Source organism: Phoenix dactylifera, chromosome 17, assembly GCF_051530095.1.
Source record: "Phoenix dactylifera cultivar Ajwa chromosome 17, Ajwa_hap1_PhDact_Kaust_v1.1, whole genome shotgun sequence".
Classification (NCBI taxonomy): domain Eukaryota; kingdom Viridiplantae; phylum Streptophyta; class Magnoliopsida; order Arecales; family Arecaceae; genus Phoenix; species Phoenix dactylifera.
The window spans coordinates 19,744,991-19,769,938 of NC_143206.1; the positions used below are offsets into that span (position 1 = coordinate 19,744,991).

Genomic DNA, 24,948 nt, shown 5'->3' on the forward strand with positions numbered 1-24,948 from the left:
CTCTTCGCTTTGGACGACGTTCAGTCGTTTTGTCAGTGTCTTTTTTGTTTTTGCCAGCAAATAAGCTCTTTTAAAGGTCATAATTTAGGTTTGAAACGTATCAGCTTATATTCGCAAGCTCTTAATATCGGCCGACATATCAGTTTGTATTTGTATCGGGTGCCTGATACGCCTCTCGACAAACTTTCTCGGTGGGGTGTATATTTGTTAAAAAAAAATCTGAAATGCGATATAAAGTCGGCAGAACCTGGGGCGCTACAATCAGAGCCGTTGCAGCAGTCAGGAGACGAAACATCAGCCAGGCGGTTCAGATCAACGGGTGTAAGTGGAGGCAAGGAAGCGCTTTTGGTTCTGGTTGTGATAAAAAATCTTTGGTGCGGACTGATCGACCGCACGCGAGTAGTATGGTGGCGCCCGATCTGCTGTCGCCTCGAACCCCATCCCCATCTGCCCGTGTAACAACCGCCCCCATCATACGGGGGTTCGGAGGAAATATTCCATTCCGCTGCACCCGGTGTCGCTCGCTCTCTGCGACTCCCTCCCTCCGAGCTTCAGAAAGCTATCGGCTTCGCGCTGGATCGTGGACTCTAGGCATGGCGGCTGGAGGTAATTTACTCATCCGGCTTTCCTTCGAGGGTCCATGTGATTTTAATGATGGCTTTTCGTTTCTAATATTAGGGGGCGTTGGATCGTCGGAGCGCGACGGCTCGCTGGCGCTGTACGAGGAGTCGTTGAATTGCCTGTCCTCTCTCATCACTCGACGCACTCGAGCTGATGGGACGAACAAGGGCGACAACTTCGATCTAATGTTTGACTATCTAAAGGTTGCCTCTTCTTCCTCTTCTATTCGTAGGCATCTTCCCCGATTTTTTTCTTTTATTTTTTTTGCCTTTGTATTGGCATTTCCCAATTACATGTTTGGTTTGGATTGGTAGATGCTAGAGTTGGATGGCCCGATCTCTCAACTGAAAGTTATCCATGTCGCCGGGACTAAAGGAAAGGTGGGTACAATACTTTGCCTTGCCTCTCATTTTCTTAAGTTTCACTGCCGAATCAGATGGATGTGGGCTTTCTCTGGATGAAATCTTGAATAAATCTCGTAGGGTTCGACATGCGTGTTCACTGAAGCTATTCTGCGGTGTTGTGGATTTCGGACTGGGCTCTTTACATCCCCTCACTTAATCGATGTCCGGGAGCGGTTTAGGATAGATGGGTAAGCTTTTGAATTCCTAAACTTAATCAAGTACTGTAGCTCCAGACCCAGTCAGGGATCTGGATCTGATGTTGTTCTTTCTTAGATGCAAGGATTTCTGCCGAATGCAAGAACTGGTATTTGGTTGGTTTAATCGAGATTACTTGTTGTATGGGGCTGTCATCTTGCATTTCAAGTGCATCTCTGCAATCTTTTTTTTTCAGAATCTATGATATTTTAGTTTTAGCTGCAGTCAATACTGATTTTCTTCTTTTCCCTGACCTGAGAATTTTAGGGTGGAAATTTCAGAAGGGAAGTTTTTGGAATACTTTTGGTGGTGTTGGAACAGGCTGCAGGTATATATATTTCTAATACTGTTAGATATATGAGATTATGAGCTAGCTTAAGTGCTTTGGCTGCCAAGCACAAATAGCTTGAGCAAGCCCATTGCTGTTTTTGTTTCTCTGCAAATCGGCGAAATAGCACATGGAGATTCAGGAAATTCTGCTGTTCCTTGCTTCTATTTTCGCTCTTTTCTGAAAGCAATAATTCTGTGCTTCCAAAAGGTCTGAAGATATTACGAACACTTTACAAATAAAAAAAAAAGGTTGCACCATGCATGTTCAGTCTAAATTCATTTCTCTTATGGAGTTTTTGAAAACAAAAACTGAAAACAAAAGCAATACAAATAGGCCCTAAATATTGCCCTTTATTTAAGAATAGTCGATTCATGAGGTGTATTTGCTCTGTCCTGCAGGAGAAAACTAATGATGATGTACCCATGCCAACCTACTTCCGGTTCCTTGCTTTGCTTGCATTCAAGATATTTTCAGCTGAGCAGGTCAATGCTGCAATTCTTTTCATTTTTTTTCTTTTTTCTTTTTTTTTTTCCTTTTATCATAGATCTCTGGTGCTATCGTTAATGTCTTTCTTTAGCTGCTTTCGTATTATTACATTCTTTTTATTCTTAGAAGCTAATTTGGAATTCTGTGCTGGATTTATGTAAATTAAATGCTTACTATACTGATGTCAGCTTTGCTCTTTGGCTGAATATCGAGCTAGCATGGCTTTGTCTTGTGTTTTCTTTTTTGGTATGGTATTATCACAACAGCATTTAAAATACGATAAGATGGCCCTTGTTTCAGTTTGAAGATATATTGGACCTCACCTACTTGGCAGTTAGCTATAGTTTCATGGCTCTCTATTTAATCCTTTTATATTTAGAAGTATTTTGAACATGCCTCATTCCAGCAATGTGGGAGCAGCTCTCTGAAACTATTGATTTATTTTCAGCTTAAAGAATGTAAGCGGTAAAAGATTTTAAAAAATTTCTTTTTTGCTGGATATGGTTCTCTGTAGAATATCGTTATGAAATACTAATTCAAATTAAAAGTAGGCAAAACAAAGTAATAAACAACTACCTAGCAAGAAGAATCAAATTCCAAAAGAGGTGTTACTTTTTATTGCAGTGCCATCTCTTGAAAGTTAATCATAAGATGATTCTCAAAATCTTTCAAGTATACTAAGCCTTTAGCTTGTAGGGTTAGTTCTAGCCTATATATTGTTAAGCACCTTCATTCCTTTATGTTAGGACAAGATGTGATATTGAAGCAGAGACCTCATTGGGTGTGTATAGGATATTGCTGCTTCCTCTTCTTACCATTGTAACTTTGATCTACATGTGCCTTATACCATTATAATTCAATAAGGATTCTTGTATTTGCCTGTCTTTTATTTATCAAGCAGGCATGGATGCAAATTAGTTTCCGTACAAAATGTGTTGCATGGCAGACCAGTGTGTTGCAAGATCTTTCATGTAATCCCATTCTCTACTTTCTCTTGTGATTATGCTTCTTTCTATTTTGATGTTTTCATGTTGATTCCATCTTCTCTTCTTCTTCTTCTTGTTTTATCACATTTATATTGGCTATAAATGTTGAAGTTTGCAATCTTTGTACATCAATCTTTCCAGTAACAGATGAAATTAGGAGAAAGCAATCACTATTTTAACAACGTATTTTTGACTGAAACAGGTAGATGTTGCTATTCTTGAGGTTGGTTTGGGTGGAAAATTTGATGCAACTAACGTGGTGCGTACAAATGCTATTAAGTTAAGATATTGATTTTCCAGCAAAAAACATCATGACTTTGTGATATAATTTGGATGTTTTTAAAAATTCTAACAGTCTTTTATATCATCATAAGTAATTGATATGTTATTGCCTGAAATGAATTGACTAGAGGATGAATAAGTCAAGGGCATTATTTTATTTTATCAATGCTCTCACTTTGGAGCATGTCAATTGACATAAAACTGGTCATCATTTTTCAGGTGCAGAAACCTATTGTTTGTGGAATATCTTCCCTAGGGTACGACCATATGGAAATTCTTGGTTAGTTGTATTTCTTTTTTTTTTCAAGAATATTTTCTGCATAGACTAATGAGCATGCAGTCACGGTCTATGCATGTGTAATTCTTTTTTGTTGTGCTGAAAGATCTAAATATACATTCCTGACAACAATAAATTATGGAGATCTTTGTCTCTTCATTTCATAATTTGTAGTAGCTTTAGTAAAAAATTGATATTTAAAATTGCAGTAATTATTAGAAAATTTAACTTACAAAACAACACTACAAAATCATAGGAGAGGGTGGTGAAATAAAAATAAAATCAAAATTCTAAATCAAAATTCTGAGTCTATTGAATTTTATATGATTTAATTCAACCTAGGAATAGTTATTTGTGTAGACATTGGAGGTGAAATAATTTAAATTTATTTTATCTACAGAAAGAATATGATAGATTACAAATAGTGGAAAAATATGCTCAAGAGGTTCATTAAGATTGTTGAGGACTCATGAGAAAACAGGGACCAGTGTCAAAAACTTTGTTGTGCTAGGAAAACTGAGTTCCTAGTTTCACTGAGTTTGGATCTAAGATCCCTTATATGCCCTTATCTCTTTATTGCTAGTTATAGATCCAATTCCCAAGAAAGTAGCTCCAATCACAGGGAAGTTATATTTGGTCTGTGAATTATCTCGGGGTGGTTTTGGGTCTGGACATTCAAAGGTTGACTTTATACACAAAATTTAGGATCTTCGATTAATATCATGCAAAATTACATGTATCTACATTTTCTAGATTGTTTACTTAAATTTAGGATTCTTGCAACTTACAGTCAAGGGGATAACTTATGCGAACCATATCTATATAACTGGATCTGGAAGTTCAACTAGGAGGATTAATATCAATGAATACCCATGGGGATCATCACTTGTGGTTTCTAAGATTAGTTAGAAAAGTCACATGACAGTACATACAACCAATGTTTCTTGTAACCTACGAAATGGATGGATGCTAGAGATCAAGATTAATTTTATAATCGAAGAACAAAAAAAAAGCTATTATGTAACTCTTAATTGGATTTGGTTCTTCGTGAGTATGATTCCTCTATCAGATACAATTCCTTCTTACACGTGGAGTTTGGAGACAGTACGTCGACTTAAAACCGTTAGTTTTAAATACCGGTTGCACGGTGTGACATCCCACCATCCTGAGTGTCAAGATGAGAGAAGTTAGGAAAACTGGGATGATATAGGACATCCACTGTCCCAAGTGTCCGTACACAGGACCTCCCGTTCCATAGAAAAACTTGGATGGCCCCATCTCAAGGTGTTCAAAACATATGGGTACTTTAATTTATACATATCTTAATAAACTAAATTGAGTTATAATATGTATTCTATGTTGTGATTAGTGCCTGGGATCAATTCTAGGGCAGATTAGAGCATAATGTTATAAATCAGTATGATCTATGGTGATTTTTGACTAATTCCAATCCGAACTTCAGATATCTTTTTTGGCACACTCTTGCAGATTCAGGAACAACTTTCCTATCTAGAGCTTATTTTGTTGGGATATTGATGCTGTTTATTTCTTTTGTTCTCTCGTCATATGATGTTTGCATAACCTTTGGTTGTAAATAATTTGATTTTAGAATCAAATCCTTTAAGGTACAATTCCACAAAATATTATCTTAGTTGCCTTCATGAGAAATTAACGAGGTGATCCTTTGTATTGATTCCTTGATCACTTTCTTTTGCATTAAAGATGATTTTCTTTCTCCTTTTGCCCACTGCCGCAGCTCTTGGTGACCACTCTCTAAAATTCTATTCTAGGAATCTCATTTTTCTTGGGATTTAAAATTATACAACTCATTGGAACCTTAAAATTATACAACTCATTGGAACCTATCCTAGTCAATATTCCCCTGTTGGATGATCATGCTTTCATCTAACAAAATCTTTCTGTGTCACCCATGATTTCATCAATCGTATTACTGCTGTGTGGGACACAAATTGGTAGGCAACTCTTTAACCAGCTAGTGTTCCTTCACCAGATTGGCGTAAGTTGAGAATGACTTATATGCTGCTCATAGTGGTTCAAAAAGGAAGTGCCTGCAGCTTAGAATATTTATTTACCAAGCCTACCAGAATAGAATCTCCAAAATACATAGCTTGTTTGCACACATTCAGGGAAGATTACTACAAAAGGAGTCATAGGAAAGATGACATTCTTGATGCATACGTTCAGATTAAAGTTCAATTGCTGTTGCCTTTGAAAAAGTTAATTTGGTTTCTAAATGCTCCATGTGCCATGAACAGGAAATACACTGGGAGAAATTGCTGGAGAGAAATCTGGCATCTTTAAGGTTCTTTTTATGTTCTTATTAAAATGTTTCTATGACAATAACTTACTACCAGCTGCAAACAAATTTTCCATATTTTCATTAAATTCCATCAGTTGTTCATTTCAATGCAGCGAGAAGTTGCAGCCTACACCGTGCCTCAGCCAGAAGAAGCAATGTCTGTGCTCAAGGATAAGGCTTCTCAATTAGGTGTAAGTAGTATAACAAAGTTCAACCAATGAAGATCTTGTACAACCTATGTTGTTACATTAACAAGAATGTAATATCCAATGACCATATAATCAACATTGTTGACTTTATTCTGTTACAGATTCCTCTGCATGTAGTATCGCCTCTGGATTCTGGAGCACTGAAGGATCAGCATCTTGGACTTGATGGTGAACATCAATACATAAATGCAAGCCTTGCAATTTCTTTGTCTAGAGCTTGGCTTAAAGAAACTGGAAATACAGAAGGCATAAATTTTGAAGATGCTGTAAGTTTGATCAGCTGGTGTATTTCTTTTCTTTTCCTGTTTTGATTAATATGCATGATAAGTTCATGTTCTGCATTGAAAACAGACCTTTCTACCCGAGCAGTTTGTCAGAGGCCTCACAAAAGCCAGTTTTCAAGGACGAGCACAAATTGTCCCTGATTCACATTTAAGGTCACAAGAGAGGAACTTCAACCTTGGGGACTTGGTTTTTTATTTGGATGGAGCGCATAGCCCCGAAAGTTTGGAGGTGTGTGCAAGATGGTTCTCACATGTTATCAGAGAAGATACTCAACACTCAGATACCCAAGGGGAACAACATTATGATAGTTGCAATGCTAGACAGGTAAAATCTGATTGCCTTTCAGTTACCTAAATGGGAAAAATATTATTTCTACGCATGTTTACTGGTTTCCCATTCCACTCTTTATGTTACATTATCTCTGACAGTGAGTCTTATTAGTGTTCTTTAAAAAACAACACTTGCAGATACTTCTGTTCAATTGCATGTCAGTGAGAGATCCTCAGTTATTGCTTCCACGTCTCGTAAATACTTGTGAGCAGCATGGTAAGTTTCATGAAAGCTTTGCATTTGATTCAATGGTTTTGGGCAGATAGCGATCAAATTTCACAGCCAATAATATAACACCCATCCCACCGCCTTCTGAAGCTTTTTGCTAGCCCAATATTTTCTTAACATAATTTGTTTAAATTTTGGAAAATTTGCAACTTAGTTCCATGTCCTGCTTCTTTCTTCTTTCTTTTATTTTTTTTGAACATATTCTTTGATGTGTATTTATCCTCAGTTATATTTTTTTTTTACTAGTCTCATGATTCCAGCATCTTCTCATCACGTTTCCGTTTAATTTTAATTTTTTTCCTGTAGGTATTGTTTTAATGCCTTTTAATGTTTTTGACATTACTAAGCCGGCAAACTGGCAAAATAATTTACAAAATCATGATTTTCATTCAATGGCTTGTGTTGCTCGTGCTGTCACTGGGCCATAAATGGACTTCCTATCTATATATTACTTCCGTATTAGAGGATAAATATGAACTAAACTACTCAAAAGTGCCATGTGATGGCTGTTTTTGACTACCACAGTGGAATGTCAGTGTTTATGCACCAAATTTTATGAATGCTCACAGGGATTTCTTTTCCCTGATTATAAGGCTAAATTATTTTATGCACTTCAAGCTTAAACATTTGCATAAAACATCGATCTTTTGTTTTGTAATTAACTAGAATCATCATATTAATTACAATGAGATCTGCACGATCTATTCTATGCATGAGGTTGTGTCTTGCTTTCTGGGAATTTATCAGAGTACAGATTAGTCTTTGGCAGTCCAAGACACATCTCTGCTCTGAATTCTTCTATTAGTAATGAGAGAACATGGGAACTGGTGCTTTCTGGTCTCACATATCTTAGGGGAATGACTGGGGTTATCAACAATACTGGAGCTATTCATTGGGTTACTATACTCGCATTTTTTAAGGAATGATGACCATACACATTTCTATGACATTTCATATACTTGGACATGACTGTGTAACCAGCATAAACTGATGATTATCTCAGGGGTCCACTTCCACAAGGCTCTTTTTGTACCAAACCAGTCAGTTTATAACAAGGTTGGTTCCCATGCATCACCACCAGCAGATCCTCAGCATGTCGATTTGTCCTGGCAGCTGACACTACAGAAAGTGTGGGAAAGCCTTGCCTGCAGCGACAAAGGTATTATGACATGTTATGCTTGTTTCTTCCTAGTTTGTGTAAGGAATGCTAAGGTTTTTCTGGCTAATTATAGAATCTATAAAAAAGAAATTAGTTCACCCTCAGATCTTTTTGTTTTTTGGTATGATAATAGTTCTCATTTGTGTTTTCTTTTTGGTTGGATAATATTTTTCATTCGATAATTTCTTTTATTTAGTAGCAGTTGATAAAAATAACATCATAGATTATCACTTTGAAAAGATGCAGGACTAAGTAACACAAGGGATCACGAGCGCAGTTCAGTATTTTCTTCACTCCCTATGGCTATTAGGTGGCTCAGGGAAAATGCTCAGCAAAACCGATCTGCTCGTTTTCAGGTACAGGCTTGTTTTATGTCCAAGTAGAAGATGATATCGTATTGGATTAGTTAAGAAACTACTTAATTGGCCTTTATATGCTACTAATATCCCAAAACATCATTCTTATTGACATCTATTTCTGATGTGGAAATGTGAAATTCATGGGTTTCATAGTTTACATGATGTCAGATGTCAAAAGCATCTTCTAAATGATGCAATATGTCATTAAGGTTCTGCTTGAGATTGTAAACTGGGATTATATAATTGTTCCTGCTGTATAACTTTGTCTATTCATGAAAAAAATAACATAAGTGACAGTGCACTATGGCTTGCACTATAATTATGAGAATATGCATCATGTGAGCCTAGGCCATATTGTTTTCGCCAATGTAAAAGAAGGAAATTCTCTCTTTCCCTTTTTTCCCCGCATGATTGGAGGTGCATTGGACTCTTGTAATTTATGATGTGTACTGTTTTTTGGAAGCAAGAAGATTTTTGCCAGCGCAGACTTATCCTTCAAATGGAGAACGTTCTGCTGACTGTATTACTTTTTATTACTTTCCAATCATGTGTGTCATCATGATAACATGTGTGTCATGCTTCTTTTAGGTCCTAGTGACTGGTTCATTGCACCTCGTGGGGGATGTGTTGAGATTGATCAAGAAGTGAAACAAAAATTCTTCATTTGATTAATTGAGAATCAATTCAGGTGGGTTGAAAGTACCTGGTGGCTGCTGGCTGTTTGTCCAAATGAAATGTCAATGGAGATCAAAAGGAAATTCTTATGGCCTTCCAGGTCATCGCTCTGTTGCAAAACAGTGTTGTCAGAAAGGATGCTTGGAATTTTCAGGTTAAGGAGGCCTGCCAATATAATTATGTTTCGTATTCTGTATTTGAAAAAGATTGATTTGACATGGTACTGCCACATTTTTTTTCCCTTATTGATGCTTAAAATTATTGATACATTTCCAATATCTTCTGCCTATGGTCAATATCATGCCAAGCAAATAATCTGGGAACTGATTGCATTGGGGTCATCAGGATTCATGCCTTTTTGTTGCATGGGGAGTATAAAGAAAAAGCGCATGTACAGGCGGAAAAGAGAACATGAAGTTATGGGACTCATCATTCATATTTCAGTTGCTTTGTTAAGGTATCCGTATCCCGAGGCAACACGATCGATCAGGTAGCACCGATGGCCTGTGATGGCACCTCTTCTAACATTCATGGCGGAGTGGGTGCTTTTTTTTCAGCCTGGGTCTGACGTGGGTTTCGACGTGGATGACATGGTGAGATTTGGCGTGGTTTAGACTCTCAAAGCAGACTATCACGGCCGAAAGCAATTTCATGGTGGACGTAGTTAAATTAACTAACTATTATTTATTTATTTATTTATTTTTTGTTTTTGTGGTTTGGGGTGTGGACCAGCGTATGTAAAGTGGTTCCTCTCGACAACCGGAACCTGACAGCGTTTCACGTTCCTGTATCAACAGCCGATCATCCCCGATCCCTGTTTCTTCGCTGGCCGTGATGGTTAATAACTTCATCCAACCTGGCCTTGCTGGTGATGGTTATCTTCTGTCTTCGTTCGGTAGGTGGTGCCCTGATCAAGTCTTGCCCTGCGGCATTTCACCTAACCATCATCCACCGTCGGTTCTTCCATCCGTTTTCGCCGGGCGGCTTACGCGTCTGCTGACCTGTATTTTTTTTTTCTCCCGTGGACCCGCATGTTACGCCCTCACCGACCACGTTATTAATCATCCCAAACGAGCGATAAGGATAAACTATTAACCCTCTTAGCTTGAGCCTTGAGGTTCACAGCGTTGACAAAAAGAATCCCCTAATCAAAGTCACAGACCGACGGAGGGTTAAGCCTCTACCTTCCGTGGATCGGACGGAGACGTAGTATCAGAAGCTTCGCTTCCCTTATTCAAGATTCTGTCCCGATTCGACCCCCGCCCCCTAATTGTCTCGTCCGCCGGACGGACGCTTTTCGAGCTGGTTACGGAACCGGAGGACGCGGAGGAGAACACAGATATCTTCTTTCTTTCTTCCTGTCTTTCTTCCTCTCCGTCCGTCCTCGTTGTCTCGTCTAGGGTTCTTCACCTTCTTCTTCGGTTAAAAAAGAAAAGACAAAAAGAGAGAAAAAAAAGAAGGGTCGATGGCGAGCCCCAGCAGCAGAGGAGGAGCAGGAGGAGGAGGAGGAGGTCGGGTCGTTGGGGAGTACATGATCGTGCGGCGGATCGGGTCGGGGGCGTTCTCGGAGGTGTGGCTGGGGCGGCACCGGGTTCGGGGGACGGAGGTGGCCGTTAAGGAGATCGTCATGGAGCGCATGGGCAAGAAGCTCCAGGAGAGCCTCCTCTCCGAGGTCTTCTTCCTTAGAAAGATCAACCACCCCAACGTCATCGCCCTTCACGACTTCATCCAGGTCGGTTTCTTCCCTTCCCTCCTCCTCCTCCTCTTCTTCTTATCCGCTTTCGTTTTCTTTGTCGGTGGTTCTTCTTCTTCTTCTTCTTCTTCTTTTCCGCGTTAGCTAGTTCTTAGACATCTTGTTTCGCGATAGTTCAGATTCTTTCATCTTTCTTTATCTTGTATCAGTTCTTCAAAGTGAAGATATGACATTGGTTGGGAAGGCAGAATTGCACCGTTAGATATGAGTTCCTTTTCTTCTTCGTAGTATGGAAATTAGATTGTACTGTTAAGGGGCTTTTTGGATGCCCTACCTGCTTATCAATGTGATTTAGTGCACATGAGGGTGAATTGACAATCAGACGAGGAATCATGGGGAAACATGAGGGGTCAATTCGTTAGATTCCAAGATTCTATGAATTTGAGATACGGAAATTGCCATTTTAGATGGTTGCTGGTATTCCAAAAATTTTGAACGGGAGAATGATGGCTCCTACTGATTCTTTACACTATTACCATGCATCATTGATAGGTATTCAGCTCTCTAATAATCATCCATTTGTGTGGATAAGGTTGCTGATTTTGCTTAGCAGGACCCAATATTGACTTTCAGGCCCTTTTCTCATTGTTTTTCTTAATTAAAAAAATAAGAGAAAAGGAGAGTTTGTAGTGTTGTTTGCTAAGGATGGAATGTTATCGAATGAAATTAGAGCAGGGATTTGAGCAGTTGGAAAATATACTCCATTTACTTTTGCTACCTGACTATTAGTGTATGTATAAGAAGTGAACAGTCAGTATATTTTTAATGATTGCATCCAGAAAAGCTTACAATTACCGGATAGTTTTAGAGATTTTGACCCCTTAGGTTTGTGTTTGTGAATTGCTAATCAAAGTTCAAGGGCTTAGTGGGTTGATGAAACTAGTGTGTAGAAGCCTGTCTAGCTGGAATGATGGAGATACATTGTGGATGATAAGGTTTAGGAATAAAGGGAATCAAAATGACTAATTATTTTGTTTGTTTTCATGGGGATGACACTTCGATAGAAATTTGAACACATTTAATTATTCTAGTCTTGGGTTTTGGAGGTGTTTGTTCGCTTTCTAGGTACGAGAGGTGCTGGACCAAGTTATTAGCTGGACCAATTTGTGGGCATGCCACCAGTTCAAACCAGAAAGGATAGAGAAGTCTTAGTAGGTCCTACTGTCTTGAACCTTCAAGGACTTCCACTACTAAGATGCTACTCACTTGGAGAATAGTTCCTAAGGAACTAAGCTATGGGGAATAAAAGATAACATCAACTGAAAATAACAGAGGTACAAATATAAAATATGATAATGATTCGACAAAAGATCCTTCTCTATGGGTACAACTTAAAATTTATACACGATTTTCTTAACCGCTGGATAGATGTCCGTTTACTAACTTGCCATATGTATGTCAGTTTACCACTTTTGGTTTAGATCCCAAGCATTACCTCTAATCTTCACGTTCTAATCCTTGGTAATTGCCCACTGATTGTTCGATTTTGTTTTACCCAATACCTTTCTCTAGGCCAAAAATTAAATATTCAGATTTTGCTCTAAGTATCTTGTGCTAGGCCGATCTCTAAGCTGATTGCTTTAGCTACTCAATCCAACATCTGGTTGCTTAGTATGCACATCGGTTTTCCTCTATACCTTAGTACTCAGCCTGATATCTAGCACTTTGGTGTTGATTAGCAGCCTTCTGCGCTCGGCATGTTATTCCGATGCTCGGCCTATCCGTTGCACCTTAATGCTTGGCTTACTTTTCGTTATCAGGAACAAGGCCCCCTTTCATCATTACTCAGCTTTCTCTAGTACCGGCATGTGGCCTTTACTCAGTCGGCCGTTGAACTTCCACTATCGGTTAGACAGAGGTATAGAGGGATGAACGTATAGTCAAAGATGTCTTCAATTCAAATTAAATTCAGAGAATAATATAGAGATGCAGATTCAGAATATCTTGTGATTGTCACGTGTTAGTGATACCTCAGCAATCAAGAAAAGTGTTACTTGGACTACTTGATGCAGGAGCTTAAGCATTGAGAGTGATGGATGTACATGAGGCTTGGTAGAGATGACTTGAATTTTGTATTCCCATTGGCACATGGTTGTAGTGGTGGCAAGGAGCAAGGTGATGGAGAACCAAATGGGATGGCATCCTTATATGAAGCACAAGCCAAAGATGGTTCAATTACATAGGAATGGATTCAATTTGAGAATTTACAATCTGAGAAGAAGATATAGAAAATTTATACTGGCTGGAGGTTTTGAAAATGCTCTCTACTGATGTACAAATTACAATATAATCTTGATTAACTAAGAAAGTGCATATTGGTTATGGATTTTTCCTTTGATTAAAGCAATATCTTAGAGAGGAAGAGTGCTTCTTATATCATAACAATCTTGCTTAATTATATTTGTTTATATATTTGCCCATCTTGTTATTCTAGGCCTCTGGGAGGATATATCTCATATTGGAGTACTGCAGAGGTGGTGATCTATCTAAGTATATACAGCGCCATGGAAGAGTTCCGGAAGCAACTGCAAAGCATTTCATGAGACAGCTAGGTACAATTAGCTTGGGTTTTGGAAATATTTAATATCTTTACACATATGTCTTTACGTTGCATGCTACTAACCCAAAATTCTAATTTATTTTCTTATAATGTTTTGCTCTTCTTCAGCTGCTGGTTTGCAGGTCCTTCGTGAGAATAATGTTATTCATCGGGATCTAAAGCCACAGGCTTGTTCCACCTTTCTCTACTGTATATATTTGTTTGTTGATGTCTAATCTCCATCTTTCATAGTCACTGTGGTAACCTATGTCCAGCCTATTCAAGGGCAAAGTATGAAAATTTCTGGAAGCTTGCATTTACTTCTTGATTCCCTATGGTAACATCCCCACATTATAGTACTCTTTCTTGCAAGCTGTTTTCTAGTTCAGTCAAAATGAAGAAAGGTTTTTGTTCATTGGAGGCTTGCCTTCTGAATTTCATGCAAAGGATTTAGGGGCTTACACTGGTTGGGTGAACACAACAGTTCTTTTACAGTATCGCAGATTATAATATCAATTTGAGGTGCACAACATCTTTCTCAAAATAATCTGCATTGTCAATGCGAATGCTTGAATCTGCGGTGATCATTGTAGGGCAGTAGGAGATGAATGTACTGCCTAGTCTCATGGGAGAAAAACATAAATAATGTTGATTAAATTGAGAAAGTTGTAAAGGCATATATTATAATTAATTTTATGGTCATTTTTTTCTTGGATGGTGACAAACTGTGAAATACTTGTGTATTTTTTACTTAAGGAATCAGGTTCTTTGTGAAAGTGTTGAAGGATGGGATCAAAGAACTACCAATAGATAACAATTCTGAAGAAGTTCTTGATTGAAATTTGGTGAAGAAGACAACTTTGGGAGAAAAAAATGATAATTCCATGATTGAAGGCATTGATAATCTCTCCTATATGCAAGTTCTCAATAAAGTCTTAGCGATTTCCTTGATTTACATTGAATTTTGAAAGTTGAAACTTTTTGGAGGTTGAGCATCAAAGGTTGTTGTGGTTTGTCTAAATTCTTTATCAAAATTAATGTTCATTTAAGCCTTCAATATGTATTGCGTGGTTCGTCTTAGTTATTTATTGAAATTAATCTTTAGTTAAGCCTCCAACAGATTAGGGAAATCCTATCGATTGTTGCTTTCTCTAGACCTCTAAGAAAAGTATGAAAAAGGCTTGAATGGTTAGATCCCTCCATCACCCTAGAATGAAAGGGGCGATCTCATCGTTCTTGGTCGGTGAAGACGTGTTGTTAGGTGCTCCATTTTCCATTGAGGCTGAATCTAAACTTGTGCTCGAGAGATAGCTGTCCATAGACCAATAAAGGATATATGAATTCTCGAGAAGAGAGGAGCTATGTTGGTCCCCCTGGACTGCTTGCATCCCATGAGTGAAATAGAAACTTAGGTCTACATTGGATCTTGCTTATTAATAAATGGCTTTTCATATGTAACTTTTAATGTTTTAGTTACATTTAACATCCATTCATTAATAAGTAGTCATTAAGATTTTAAATTTATGATTTTTCATGTGCATGGATTTTTTTACAGGTTTGTACTTGTATACACAAGCATGTTAAAGCTATTTGAACAACCATCACATACGTTTAAAGCAAAAAACTGCAATATTCCATGCTTGCAATTCTGTATTTTTCATTTTGAAGTTTGTAAACTTTTTATTTTAATGGCACTTTATATCTTTGTTGACTAATATTCAAGAACCATGTTTTGAAATTACTGGCTTGAAGTGCGAACCCTAAATTTTTCTGCTGTGTTCCAAATATCTATGTAAATACCTTTAGCTATGCTATGCTATGCTCCTCCTCACTGTGGAACACTTTTATCCATAGAATAAAACTCATTGTAATATCTAATAAGTTTTTCAAGTTGTATAACTTGCATTTTGTATATTTTAAGAAGACTAGAAAAAAAGGTTTTATGCTCTTAACAGTAATTTTGCTCAAATATAAGCACCATAAACGTTATAATCTGTACTTCATCATTTTCGAGAAAACTCTGAAGTTGATTATTATGTGACAGAATCTACTTCTTTCAATATCCGATGACAATTCTGTGTTGAAAATTGCAGATTTTGGCTTTGCCAGGTGAGTCTTCTTTATTTTTCAGTTCAGACTATCATATTAAATCCATATGATTATTTCATTTTGATTGCTGGAAAGATAATGTGAAATCTGCAGCTGATGCTATTTTCTTTTCATAAAAGCTTCATCATGGGGAAAATAAATAGATCGCCATGCAAAGTTAATCTGTCAGTCTTGAGTTGCTAGCCCTGTATTTGCTTATTATAATTGGGGCATATGCTTTCCATGTCAAGAAGTTGTCAACCCTATATCATCAACCCAGTGTCCTATATCTCGGGCTATAGTTCTCGTGTTATGCATTATATATCCGGAAAAAAGTTGCTTTGACTGTAGCAAACTGATTGTCTTACTTTATTATCCCAGCTATCACATAATATGACTTATGACTTGTTTTCCCCCTATATTTATTTTGATGGTTTATTTCACTTGAAATAATTTGACTCTCAGTTTATCCCCCCCCCCCCTCCCTCTCCCAAAAAACCAGGCAGGGGACCACATAACAATTTGGCAGAAGGAAGGTGCCTGAACAGATGCCTTACATGGATATTCTTAAAAATATTTACTTTTAATATAATATATGACAATTAGAAAATGATAAGTAAAATGAAGTCAATAAAACTTCTGCATTTATTTCAATGACTTATTGTAATGTGACATGATGTATCAGCCAGTAAAAACCATGATTTTTTCTAGCAGGTTATAAAATGCTTTTTATTAGTTCTCTAAAACAAAAATAGCTTTAAGTTAATGAAATTAGCAACATTACAAAATGTCAAATAATCAATACAAAATTTGAACTAATAAATTAAACAAGAATAAGCGAAACTCTTTAGTTACAGATGAGGTGTTTGAGACTAATGAAAAGGATGGGTATTCATAATGGGCCATGACATGCCAAGTACACCAAGTTGCTCCACATCCAACCAGCCCGAAAGAGAGTCTAAATTCGATCCACCCAAGTGAGCTACTTGGGTGCTCGCTAGGCTGTTTACTTGAATATGGGGATGATTTAAGAATTAGTCAGGCCAATCCAACCACTTGCTCCTTTCAAACTCAGTCTCAGTCGTACCATAATAACTATTACTACTAACAAACTTGAAGCGATGGAGTCTATTTCTGACTTCATACTTGGTTGGAATGCATGGAGTCTATTTCTGACTTCATCGCATTCATCCATTTTTCGGAGTCGATGTCTAACATCGCTTCGTTGTAGGTCTTGATTTAACCCTTCACTTACGAGGGTTAGATCAAGCAGGGCTGGTTTTACTACTTTCCTCCGTCTGGTGTCGAAAAGCCGGAAGAAATTGAAATGAAGGGAGCGCCGAACTTCCCTTCGCCTTTCTGCCTGTGAAATCCTTTTCTTCTGCTTTTTCCCAACGGTATATCCCCATTCTTGAGTATTGAAGCATATATTAGTTTTAGTTAGGTCCTAAGAGGGGTTGAGCTCAAGCTGCCACCTTTTAAAAACAGTGGTCCATGGTGACAAAACAAGTTGACCAATTTATGTTATACTAAGTATTCATAGTATAGACAAGATATGCAATTCAATTGGGGAGATAAGATGGTGATTCTTTCAATTTGCATAACTTGGACTCTCAAAGAAAATAATGATAAAGAAATGAAAATTCGGAAGTAGGGTTTTCATTAATTCAATAATAGAATTGATTAAAGCACCTTTTTATATACTAGTGCGATCTGAAGTCCCAAAATCTGAGTCGAATTACTTTTTTAGTTAAAAGATATTAAAATTTTCCTAAACTAATGACTAGAAGGAATAATCATGGGAAAGCTAAAATTTTCTTGGAGCTAAATCTCAACTTCTAGATAACTTTACCTTCTGTCGTGCCACCTAATTCCACCTGGAATGGAAGATACGGGTCGGTCTAAAAGTTTCCTTGAGTTTTTCAAAGGCCTAAACGATCATGAAATAGGGCCATTAGGAGCTTGACAGGACTATTGGCAAGCAGTCACATTGTGGATCTCAAATAATTACCTCAATTTCAAAGAAAAAAGACGTGTCGGTAACAGGCGCCATATGTAAAAGTTATGCCTTCTAGGGTTATGTATGAGCTGGCCTCAGATGTGGCATATCTTGCTCTTGAACCTTGTCCAGACCTACCTGAAGTGGCCAAAATGGTTCACAATAGGTCTGGTGATCCCCTGGTTCCAATCCCAAGCTCTAAGATGCGATATCTTTCTATATTTTTTACATGCATCATGTTTTCTTTTTTTTGTTCTCCTATTTTCTGTCTATTTGTTCTCTTGATTTCAACCAGAACAGTTTAAGATGCCTTAATCAAATGAGTTGTTTTGGTGTCAAACATAGTCATGATGCATTACGAAACTGAAAATTAAATCTTGATTTCTAGTTGGTGTCTTGCACTTAGTTCCAGTCCTTATAACATGCTTAACATTATCAGTGATGGCAGTTTAGATGTTATAGCGTCCATATATTCCATTTTCTTCGATTGTCATTCTGTTTGGATTTTATATGGATCCTCTTATTCGGTAGTGTATGGTTCTTCAACTATCTTTAATGTTTGAACTTTAAAGCTTATATAGTTGCTTCCTTCCCTTGCAGGTCTCTGCAGCCTCGTGGCCTAGCTGAAACTCTGTGTGGTTCCCCTCTTTACATGGCTCCAGAAGTAATGCAATATCAGAAATATGATGCAAAGGTGACACCCATCTCTGACCACGTAAGAATTACCTTCTGCATATTTCTCAACCTAGTCTTTATTCATTTTGTTCTGGAAAAGCAGGCAGATCTCTGGAGCGTTGGTGTTATCCTATTCCAACTCATAACTGGAAAAACTCCTTTTGATGGAAATAGTCATCCACAGGTTTGGCTATTTATATGTTAGCTTGTTATATTAATACAGTTTTCTGGTCTCAATAATGTAGTATTTTTTTCTCAACCAGTTGCTCCAGAACATTGGCAAAGCAAATGTGCTACATTTACTTTCTGATAGCAATTTGAGCCATGATTGCATTGATCTGTGCCAAAAATTACTGCGCCGTAATCCAGGTAAGGATTTCAGATTTTGCTTGAAAATATTATTATTATTATTATTATTATTATTATTATTGCATTATGCAAACCATATCTAATACTAGCTTTGATGGTATTATTGATATTGTTGCCTTCACTGCAGTTATTGGTTTTAGTGAGAGTATATGAGAATCATCTAATGTTTAGTGCCTAAAGTAAAAGTAGGCAAAAGAATGAAAAGGAAAAAACAGCTTGCAGAAAAAAATTAAACCAAGAAGTGTGCAGGAGGCACACAAGTAGGAACTTAGAATATTGAATTAGAAGTGTGCATGAAGCGTGCATCTAGGAATCAAAAACATATATTTTTCACTTAATTTTATGGTAAGATGTAGAATCAAATTCTAAAACAGAAGTTGCTTTTGTTGGAGTGATCTAGCAGTCTGATGCTTATAAACATCAAATGTAGGAGCAAAATTTTAGCATACGAAAGGCATTTGTATAGAAGATTCCAACTGTTCAATCATAGTTATTCTTTTTCCCCGATATAAATTTGGCCCATGGTTACTTGAAGTGGGATCAGATGGAGGACTGGATTTGGCTGTGGATTCATGGAAGCACCTCTTAGGAAAAAAACTGACAGTAAGCAAGTACTTAGGAGGTGTGTGTGGGATCAAGATTCTAAAGAGATCCCAAAGCAGTTAGGCACCCAAGTAAAAGTATCTTGCTGCTAACATTTCGTTTTGTACCTTTTTTCCCTTTTTAAGTGTTAGTTTCTACCTAGAAGGGGGCATGGGTACTTTTATGAACTATATGTAGACAAAATGATAAAAGCTTATAATTGTTGGTGTAAACAATTTTTTTATGATTTATTTAATCAATATGATCACCAACCTTATGACATTTGTGTCTTTTCAGAGTCTATCTTCCAACTTCCAGGCAATAATATATTCTGTACATAGAAATGTGCATACAAACTTTCATTTTAATGATCTTTATACAAAACCACAGACCTCTGGCTTGTCTTGTCACTATCAGCTTTCATCTTCTTCTCATGGGTCATTTTATATATCTGCTCCTGTAGTATTGGAAGGTAATTTTTTTGTTGTTTACCTTGCAAATTCACTATTCGTTGTTGGCCCGACACATACCAACAATCTTTCTGCAAACAATTGTTGGAAAGTTGAAGGTGTATCATATCGATGGCATAGAACTCCCATGAATTCTTTGGGCAAGCAACGTTTGATCTTCAATATTGGTGCGATGGCATTGTATGACATTTGTAAATGTATGAGTCATTTTTAGGTTTTGATCGTACTAAGGGTTGCAAATGGGTTTTGGATGTCTTTTGTTGGATATCTTGTGTTATGGTTCATTTGTAAAGTGCTGTGAGACAACTTCCAGTTGAGAATTGCTTCTCTCAGTCATTTTCTTTTATAGGGTTAACTTCAAGATTCGTTCAGTGAGAACGAAGAAAGGGGTAATATAGAAAAGAGTTGATATGTCAGATTCTTTGTACCAAGAATTAATCAGTTTGGGCTGTGGCTGTGGGTGAGGAGGAAGAGAATGATGGGCTACACATTGATATGAGGCAGTTGCAGGTTTAATGTTTTTTTGTAGTTCAGATTTTTCCCTCCCTTTTGTCAGTAAAAGCTCCCTAATTAGTGTCAAACAAACATCATGCTAGCTGCATCTGCCTAAACTGAAGAGAGGAGTTTGGGTTTAGATTTAGAGAGTCATTATTTTAGTATAATTTTATTTTAAGAGTTGCACATGTTTTTCAAGGTACCTTGTGGCAGGTAGCATTTCCATTACTATTTCTTTGGAGTTTCTAGATCTGAATTGGTTACGACAGGACTGCTATTGGTCAGTCATTTATATCCTTACTAAGGTTTTGGTTGTTTGGAACAAAGGGTCAATATCAATTATTATTGGCAAACTTTGAACATTCTTTAGAGTTCATGTCCATGAAATCCTGTAAATGGATGTTTATACATTCTAAAGCAGGAACTTCTGAATAAATTCTTCAATTCATTTAAATTCTTTTGGTGTAGACATACTAAGCCTGTAGCCATGATGTTAATTATCCTACATTGTAGTTATTTTAAAAAAAATCCATGTTCATAATGCATGATATTTTATTTTCTTTTTTCTCTTGATGGAAAAAAAATCTTTCTTGTTTCTTTCTTACATAAGATATTATCATGTGCATCAAGCTGAATGTTGTTTTATTATAAAGTTCTGAGTCTTTAAGCTGAGATAAACTTCTTTGCATTCACTGAGTTTGGAATCTTTCACATTAATTATCTAGTACAGAATTGTTTTTTTCTTTTGACTTTTTTGTATACGGAGCATCTTTGGTTGTCTTGCATCAAATTTGGAATTTCATGATCTAGGTCAATACTAAGCATTGTAAGTCATTGAAATTAAGTTTTTAGGACTTCGCACATGCAGATAGCTTGCTACGGAGTTTTCAAAGCATTGATTTTTTGGAGTCCTGTGATGCATGCAAGTCCAGCTACTTGGAAATTTATGTTTTTGTTCCTACCTGTGCCTTTATTGTGAAATAGGATATTTCTTTGATATATCCCAGATGATATCCTCTGAGGATTCAGATTATAATATTAAGCCCACTCGTTCTATCTCATATATGGGTTATGGTAAGGTTGAACAGTTGCAAAGAGGGTAATGGGGAGGGTGAATATTATATCTTGAAGGCTTTATGAAGGTTTTTATCTTGTGGCATCAGGATTTCCTAGCACCCTACTGTTGAAGAGTCCATCGACCATTACAGATTTGATGTGGTCCAGTTCTGAGAAATGACTTGTAGTCAAGTTTGATCAGAGTTATTTTGTGCGAGTTTTTGCAAGATTGAGGTGGATGTCCCTTTGAGGGTTCTGCGGTTTTGTATATAGTGGGGGCTGCTTGAGGCGCAAGCATTAATACAGGACCAACAATGTATTTTCCATTTTTGGGTGAGTTCTTGCAAGATCGAGGTGATCATGAAGTAGTTTTTATTGATGATAGCGATGCATGTCCATGAGATGAGGGGAAGCTGGGAAGTGGCCATGGGTCTGGAGCTGAATCACATTGTTGGTTGTGTGATTTATTGTGCTGGGAGTCTTCCATTCTTTATGCTTCCCTTTTCAATGAAGAGGGGGAACTCCTTTTAGAATTCTTTACACGATTTTTCAATGATGTGTAAAAGAATGACCGACAACCTGGCTCTTGTAGTAAGTGGATTCCATCAAGTGATGATTCACAGATCTCAAAGGTTTTGTTTCATAAATTGATTTTGCTGTCTTCTTTCGCTAACTGATGTCTGACCAGATGTATACTGATCTTATTTGACCTCAAAGCAGACTCAGATTTGGGAAATATTGTTGTGTGTGTGTGTGCATGTGTGCACGTGTTTGCGTATGCGTGTGCATGTGTGTGCACATGTATGCATTTGTGTGCATGAGAGAGAGAGAGAGAGAGAGAGAGAGAGAGAGAGAGAGAGAGAGAGAGGCTTATGTGCAGTTTCGGAGATATTATCAGATAGTATTCATGCTCTTGTTACCATATCTAGGAATTATGATTTGTGTCCTTTTTCAGTTTCCACTGGTGCTGGCTAATATAATTTTGCCTTGCGTATCTATTCACTCATGTGAATTGTTAAGATACAATGATAAAGGTGTATTACCTTAAGAGTCTAACACAGCCACCCATGCTTTCAGTCGAGCGTCTGACATTTGAGGAGTTCTTCAACCACCAATTTCTTTCGGAGCATCCATTAGATGAAAGATTGAGGTAACGAATCCTGAATCCGATGCTCCAGCATTACCATACACCATTTTCTGGAACATATTAAAATATGCAATTTTTCTGTGTTGCATAAGCAGGCGAACATCGTGCAATGTGAGAGATGGCACTCCACTGGTTGACTGTAATCCAACTAGGCCATCAGGAGAAAGTTCTCATGAAGACTGTCTGCCTTTCCCTTTAGATGATGAATCCAGTGGGCAAGATGGAAGTCCATCTCTGGCCATGAAAAAGAGCTCAGTGAGGACCACTTATGGGTTCTCTGTTGATATCAGATTAAACAAAAATGTTGTTGGTAGCACATCCAAAAATATTGACGTTGTTCCTGGATATAATTCCACGAATAATCTAGAAGCTGCTGGTTATAGGCATGATTCCCACAGAACTCCTGGTGGAAATGCCAAAGATACCAAGTTAACCATGGAACAAAGACCTTCCAATGTTTCGTCAAAAGGTGTCAACCTCAGTCTTTTTTTTGCTTTTTTTGCCCCTACTTTTTTCGTTAGCTGGCACTCATTATCTTTTCTTTGATGTATAGATTCTACAGCCATAGATTCTCTGGAGTTTGTTGACCATGATTATGTCCTTGTGCCCGGACCACCCCTGGAGATGTCATCTTCTTCAGTAAGTGCCTCCCGGTCACGCAATTCACCATGCAAATCAGAAAGTTCACCAATTGCATCTCCAGAATTTAGTGCATTAAGTGCACCAATGCCAATAATTGGTGCAGCAATCAACAAAACTCATGTCATTGGGAGTCTGGAAAGTCACAGCTCTCCAGCATCTGAGACTTCACAAGGATCAATGGACATGGGAGATGCTATGGAGCAGCCATCAGCCCACTGCTTGACAAGGATTAGATCATTGCAGCGATATGTGTCTATCATAACAGAGTTGGTGAAAGATAAGGTAAGACATCTGATGGAAACAAGGTTGTTTTGACTTCTCTTTTATATTCCTATAGTATCTTGGACAATGTTTCTTTAAAAACATTAAGATGTTCCCTCTTTAGTTGAGTCAGAAGCTTACCTGAACCATATTTTCTCGTTTTAACAAAGTATAGAGCACCACTAATTTTAGTCTTTAAAGTTTCTTATCTATGTACTGGCATTTCAGTGGTTTCATTTATTAGTTTATTTTCTATTTCTGTATCATTTTGTTGATGTTACTTAACGCCATCTGATGTTCACCAATGCTTGCTTGTTTAATCACCAAACTGATACCAAATTAGTATGCTGTCCTTATTTTTTTATTTTTGCATGTTTTGAGTCTTTCTGATCTTTTTTAGAACATTTAAGTCATAATTTTAACTCATGATTGTAATTTTTACTTTCGTTCCGCAAAAATCATTGCTTGACATGTTTCTTTCCATTGAAAACATTGGTTTGAAAGATCGAAAATGAAAGCCGGTTGGAAGCATTTGCAGTTCAGCTAGTAGTTCTTGCAATTTGGAAGCAAGCGCTGCACATCTGCCATGCCCAGGCTGCTTCTGCTATGGAAGGAAGCCCATCTCCAGAGGTCAGGACTAGGAAGAGCAACAAGAATGCTTCCAATACAGGAGAATGTGTCAGCTCCATTGGTTCTAAACTGCCAGTTGCTGTGTGTTCACTAATCGAAAAAGAATTTCTTCTTGAAGTTAGTCATGCAGAGGAGCTTGCTGTGGATTTTGGGCAGATTGCTGGTATGGTTTTAAATAAAACTATTAATGATCAGCAGTAAAAAGTCCTTAATGTTTCACTGAATTACAAGTTAGCAAGATTCTGATTCTTAAGAGGAAAATAAATCACATGCAGAAACTACAGAGATGCCGGATGCGATTGAGATAATATTCCAATCTGCACTCTCATTGGGCAGACGTGGTGCTGTGAGTAGAATATCCCATCTCTACTTTTAATTTTAGCTGTTATATGATATGCATGGTAACGGCTTATATGGCTGATGTTGGGTTTTGTTTTACTTATTGCACGGTTGATAATGTATGTATATTGAAATTTCGTTCTAACGACACGTAACATGGTTTGTATCCAAACTTTTTGTGGGAATTTGTGAGACAAACTGCTTACATATTGGTTTTAATTGTTTACAAGGGGAGAATATGGTGATTGATTAAGAACGTCTGGTGTTTACAATCAATACAGGTTGATGAGATGATGGGAAATACAGGGAAAGCTTCTTCTCAGTATTCAAAAGCAGTATGCTTGCTCTATTTTCTCCTGGTTGAAGCCCCCGCTCTAGCTCTCAGTCCGCCATTCGCCCCCACAAATTCTGATCGATACCGCCTCCGATCCTACATTGATATCCTGAACAACAGGCAAGGTCGGTCTCTGTCCCAAAGGATGGCGCTCAAGTGCGAGGATGAATAGAGGTCTTGAAGGAAGCGTATTTAGTGTTTTGGGAAGCAGCGTGCTTGGTCGTGTAGTATTCATTTAATTGTACAGTAATTCTTTTGGCCCGTGGGGCTTTGCATCCATGATGAATCTGGTGCAATTTGTGGGACATAGAAAAGCTAATCAAATGAATGTGACAATCCAATTCTCTTATACGAGTGCTTGCTCTGTAGTAGTGCGAAGGGATGCTGCAATCTGGCATATCATTGGGTGGGAACAGGCAGGT

At 37.6% G+C, this 24,948-nt stretch overlaps 2 protein-coding genes across 12 annotated transcripts; both read left to right on the forward strand.

Moving 5' to 3' along the window:
- The first annotated feature begins 197 nt into the window (after positions 1 to 197).
- Positions 198 to 9,425, forward strand: DFB (DHFS-FPGS homolog B). 10 transcript variants are annotated; one of them, XM_088713485.2, is made up of 18 exons: positions 374 to 606; positions 679 to 824; positions 936 to 1,001; positions 1,104 to 1,213; positions 1,299 to 1,388; positions 1,488 to 1,548; positions 1,950 to 2,033; positions 2,939 to 3,008; positions 3,226 to 3,282; positions 3,525 to 3,585; positions 5,859 to 5,905; positions 5,998 to 6,093; positions 6,213 to 6,377; positions 6,463 to 6,720; positions 6,864 to 6,942; positions 7,958 to 8,113; positions 8,354 to 8,469; positions 9,061 to 9,425. In XM_088713485.2, the coding sequence occupies exons 4-18, from the start codon at positions 1,210 to 1,212 to the stop codon at positions 9,118 to 9,120; spliced, it is 1,404 nt and encodes a 467-aa protein (XP_088569611.2). In that variant the 5' UTR covers positions 374 to 606; positions 679 to 824; positions 936 to 1,001; positions 1,104 to 1,209; the 3' UTR covers positions 9,121 to 9,425. The 10 variants fall into 10 exon arrangements, with proteins under 10 accessions (XP_088569607.2, XP_088569606.2, XP_088569604.2 ...); XM_088713480.2 differs by lacking the exon at positions 2,939 to 3,008 and having other exon boundaries at positions 200 to 606; positions 6,016 to 6,093; positions 8,360 to 8,469; XM_088713478.2 differs by lacking the exon at positions 2,939 to 3,008 and having other exon boundaries at positions 201 to 606.
- Positions 9,161 to 24,875, forward strand: LOC103716781 (serine/threonine-protein kinase ATG1c-like). 2 transcript variants are annotated; one of them, XM_088713477.2, is made up of 13 exons: positions 9,161 to 9,301; positions 13,335 to 13,452; positions 13,569 to 13,627; positions 15,484 to 15,548; positions 18,127 to 18,220; positions 18,305 to 18,385; positions 18,465 to 18,570; positions 22,251 to 22,323; positions 22,416 to 22,789; positions 22,874 to 23,244; positions 23,728 to 24,016; positions 24,129 to 24,199; positions 24,474 to 24,875. In XM_088713477.2, exons 1-13 carry the CDS (start codon positions 9,236 to 9,238, stop codon positions 24,696 to 24,698), a joined length of 1,992 nt encoding a protein of 663 aa, XP_088569603.2. In that variant the 5' UTR covers positions 9,161 to 9,235; the 3' UTR covers positions 24,699 to 24,875. The 2 variants fall into 2 exon arrangements, with proteins under 2 accessions (XP_088569603.2, XP_038989054.3); XM_039133126.3 differs by lacking the exon at positions 9,161 to 9,301 and adding an exon at positions 10,211 to 10,879.
- The last annotated feature ends 73 nt before the right edge of the window (positions 24,876 to 24,948 follow it).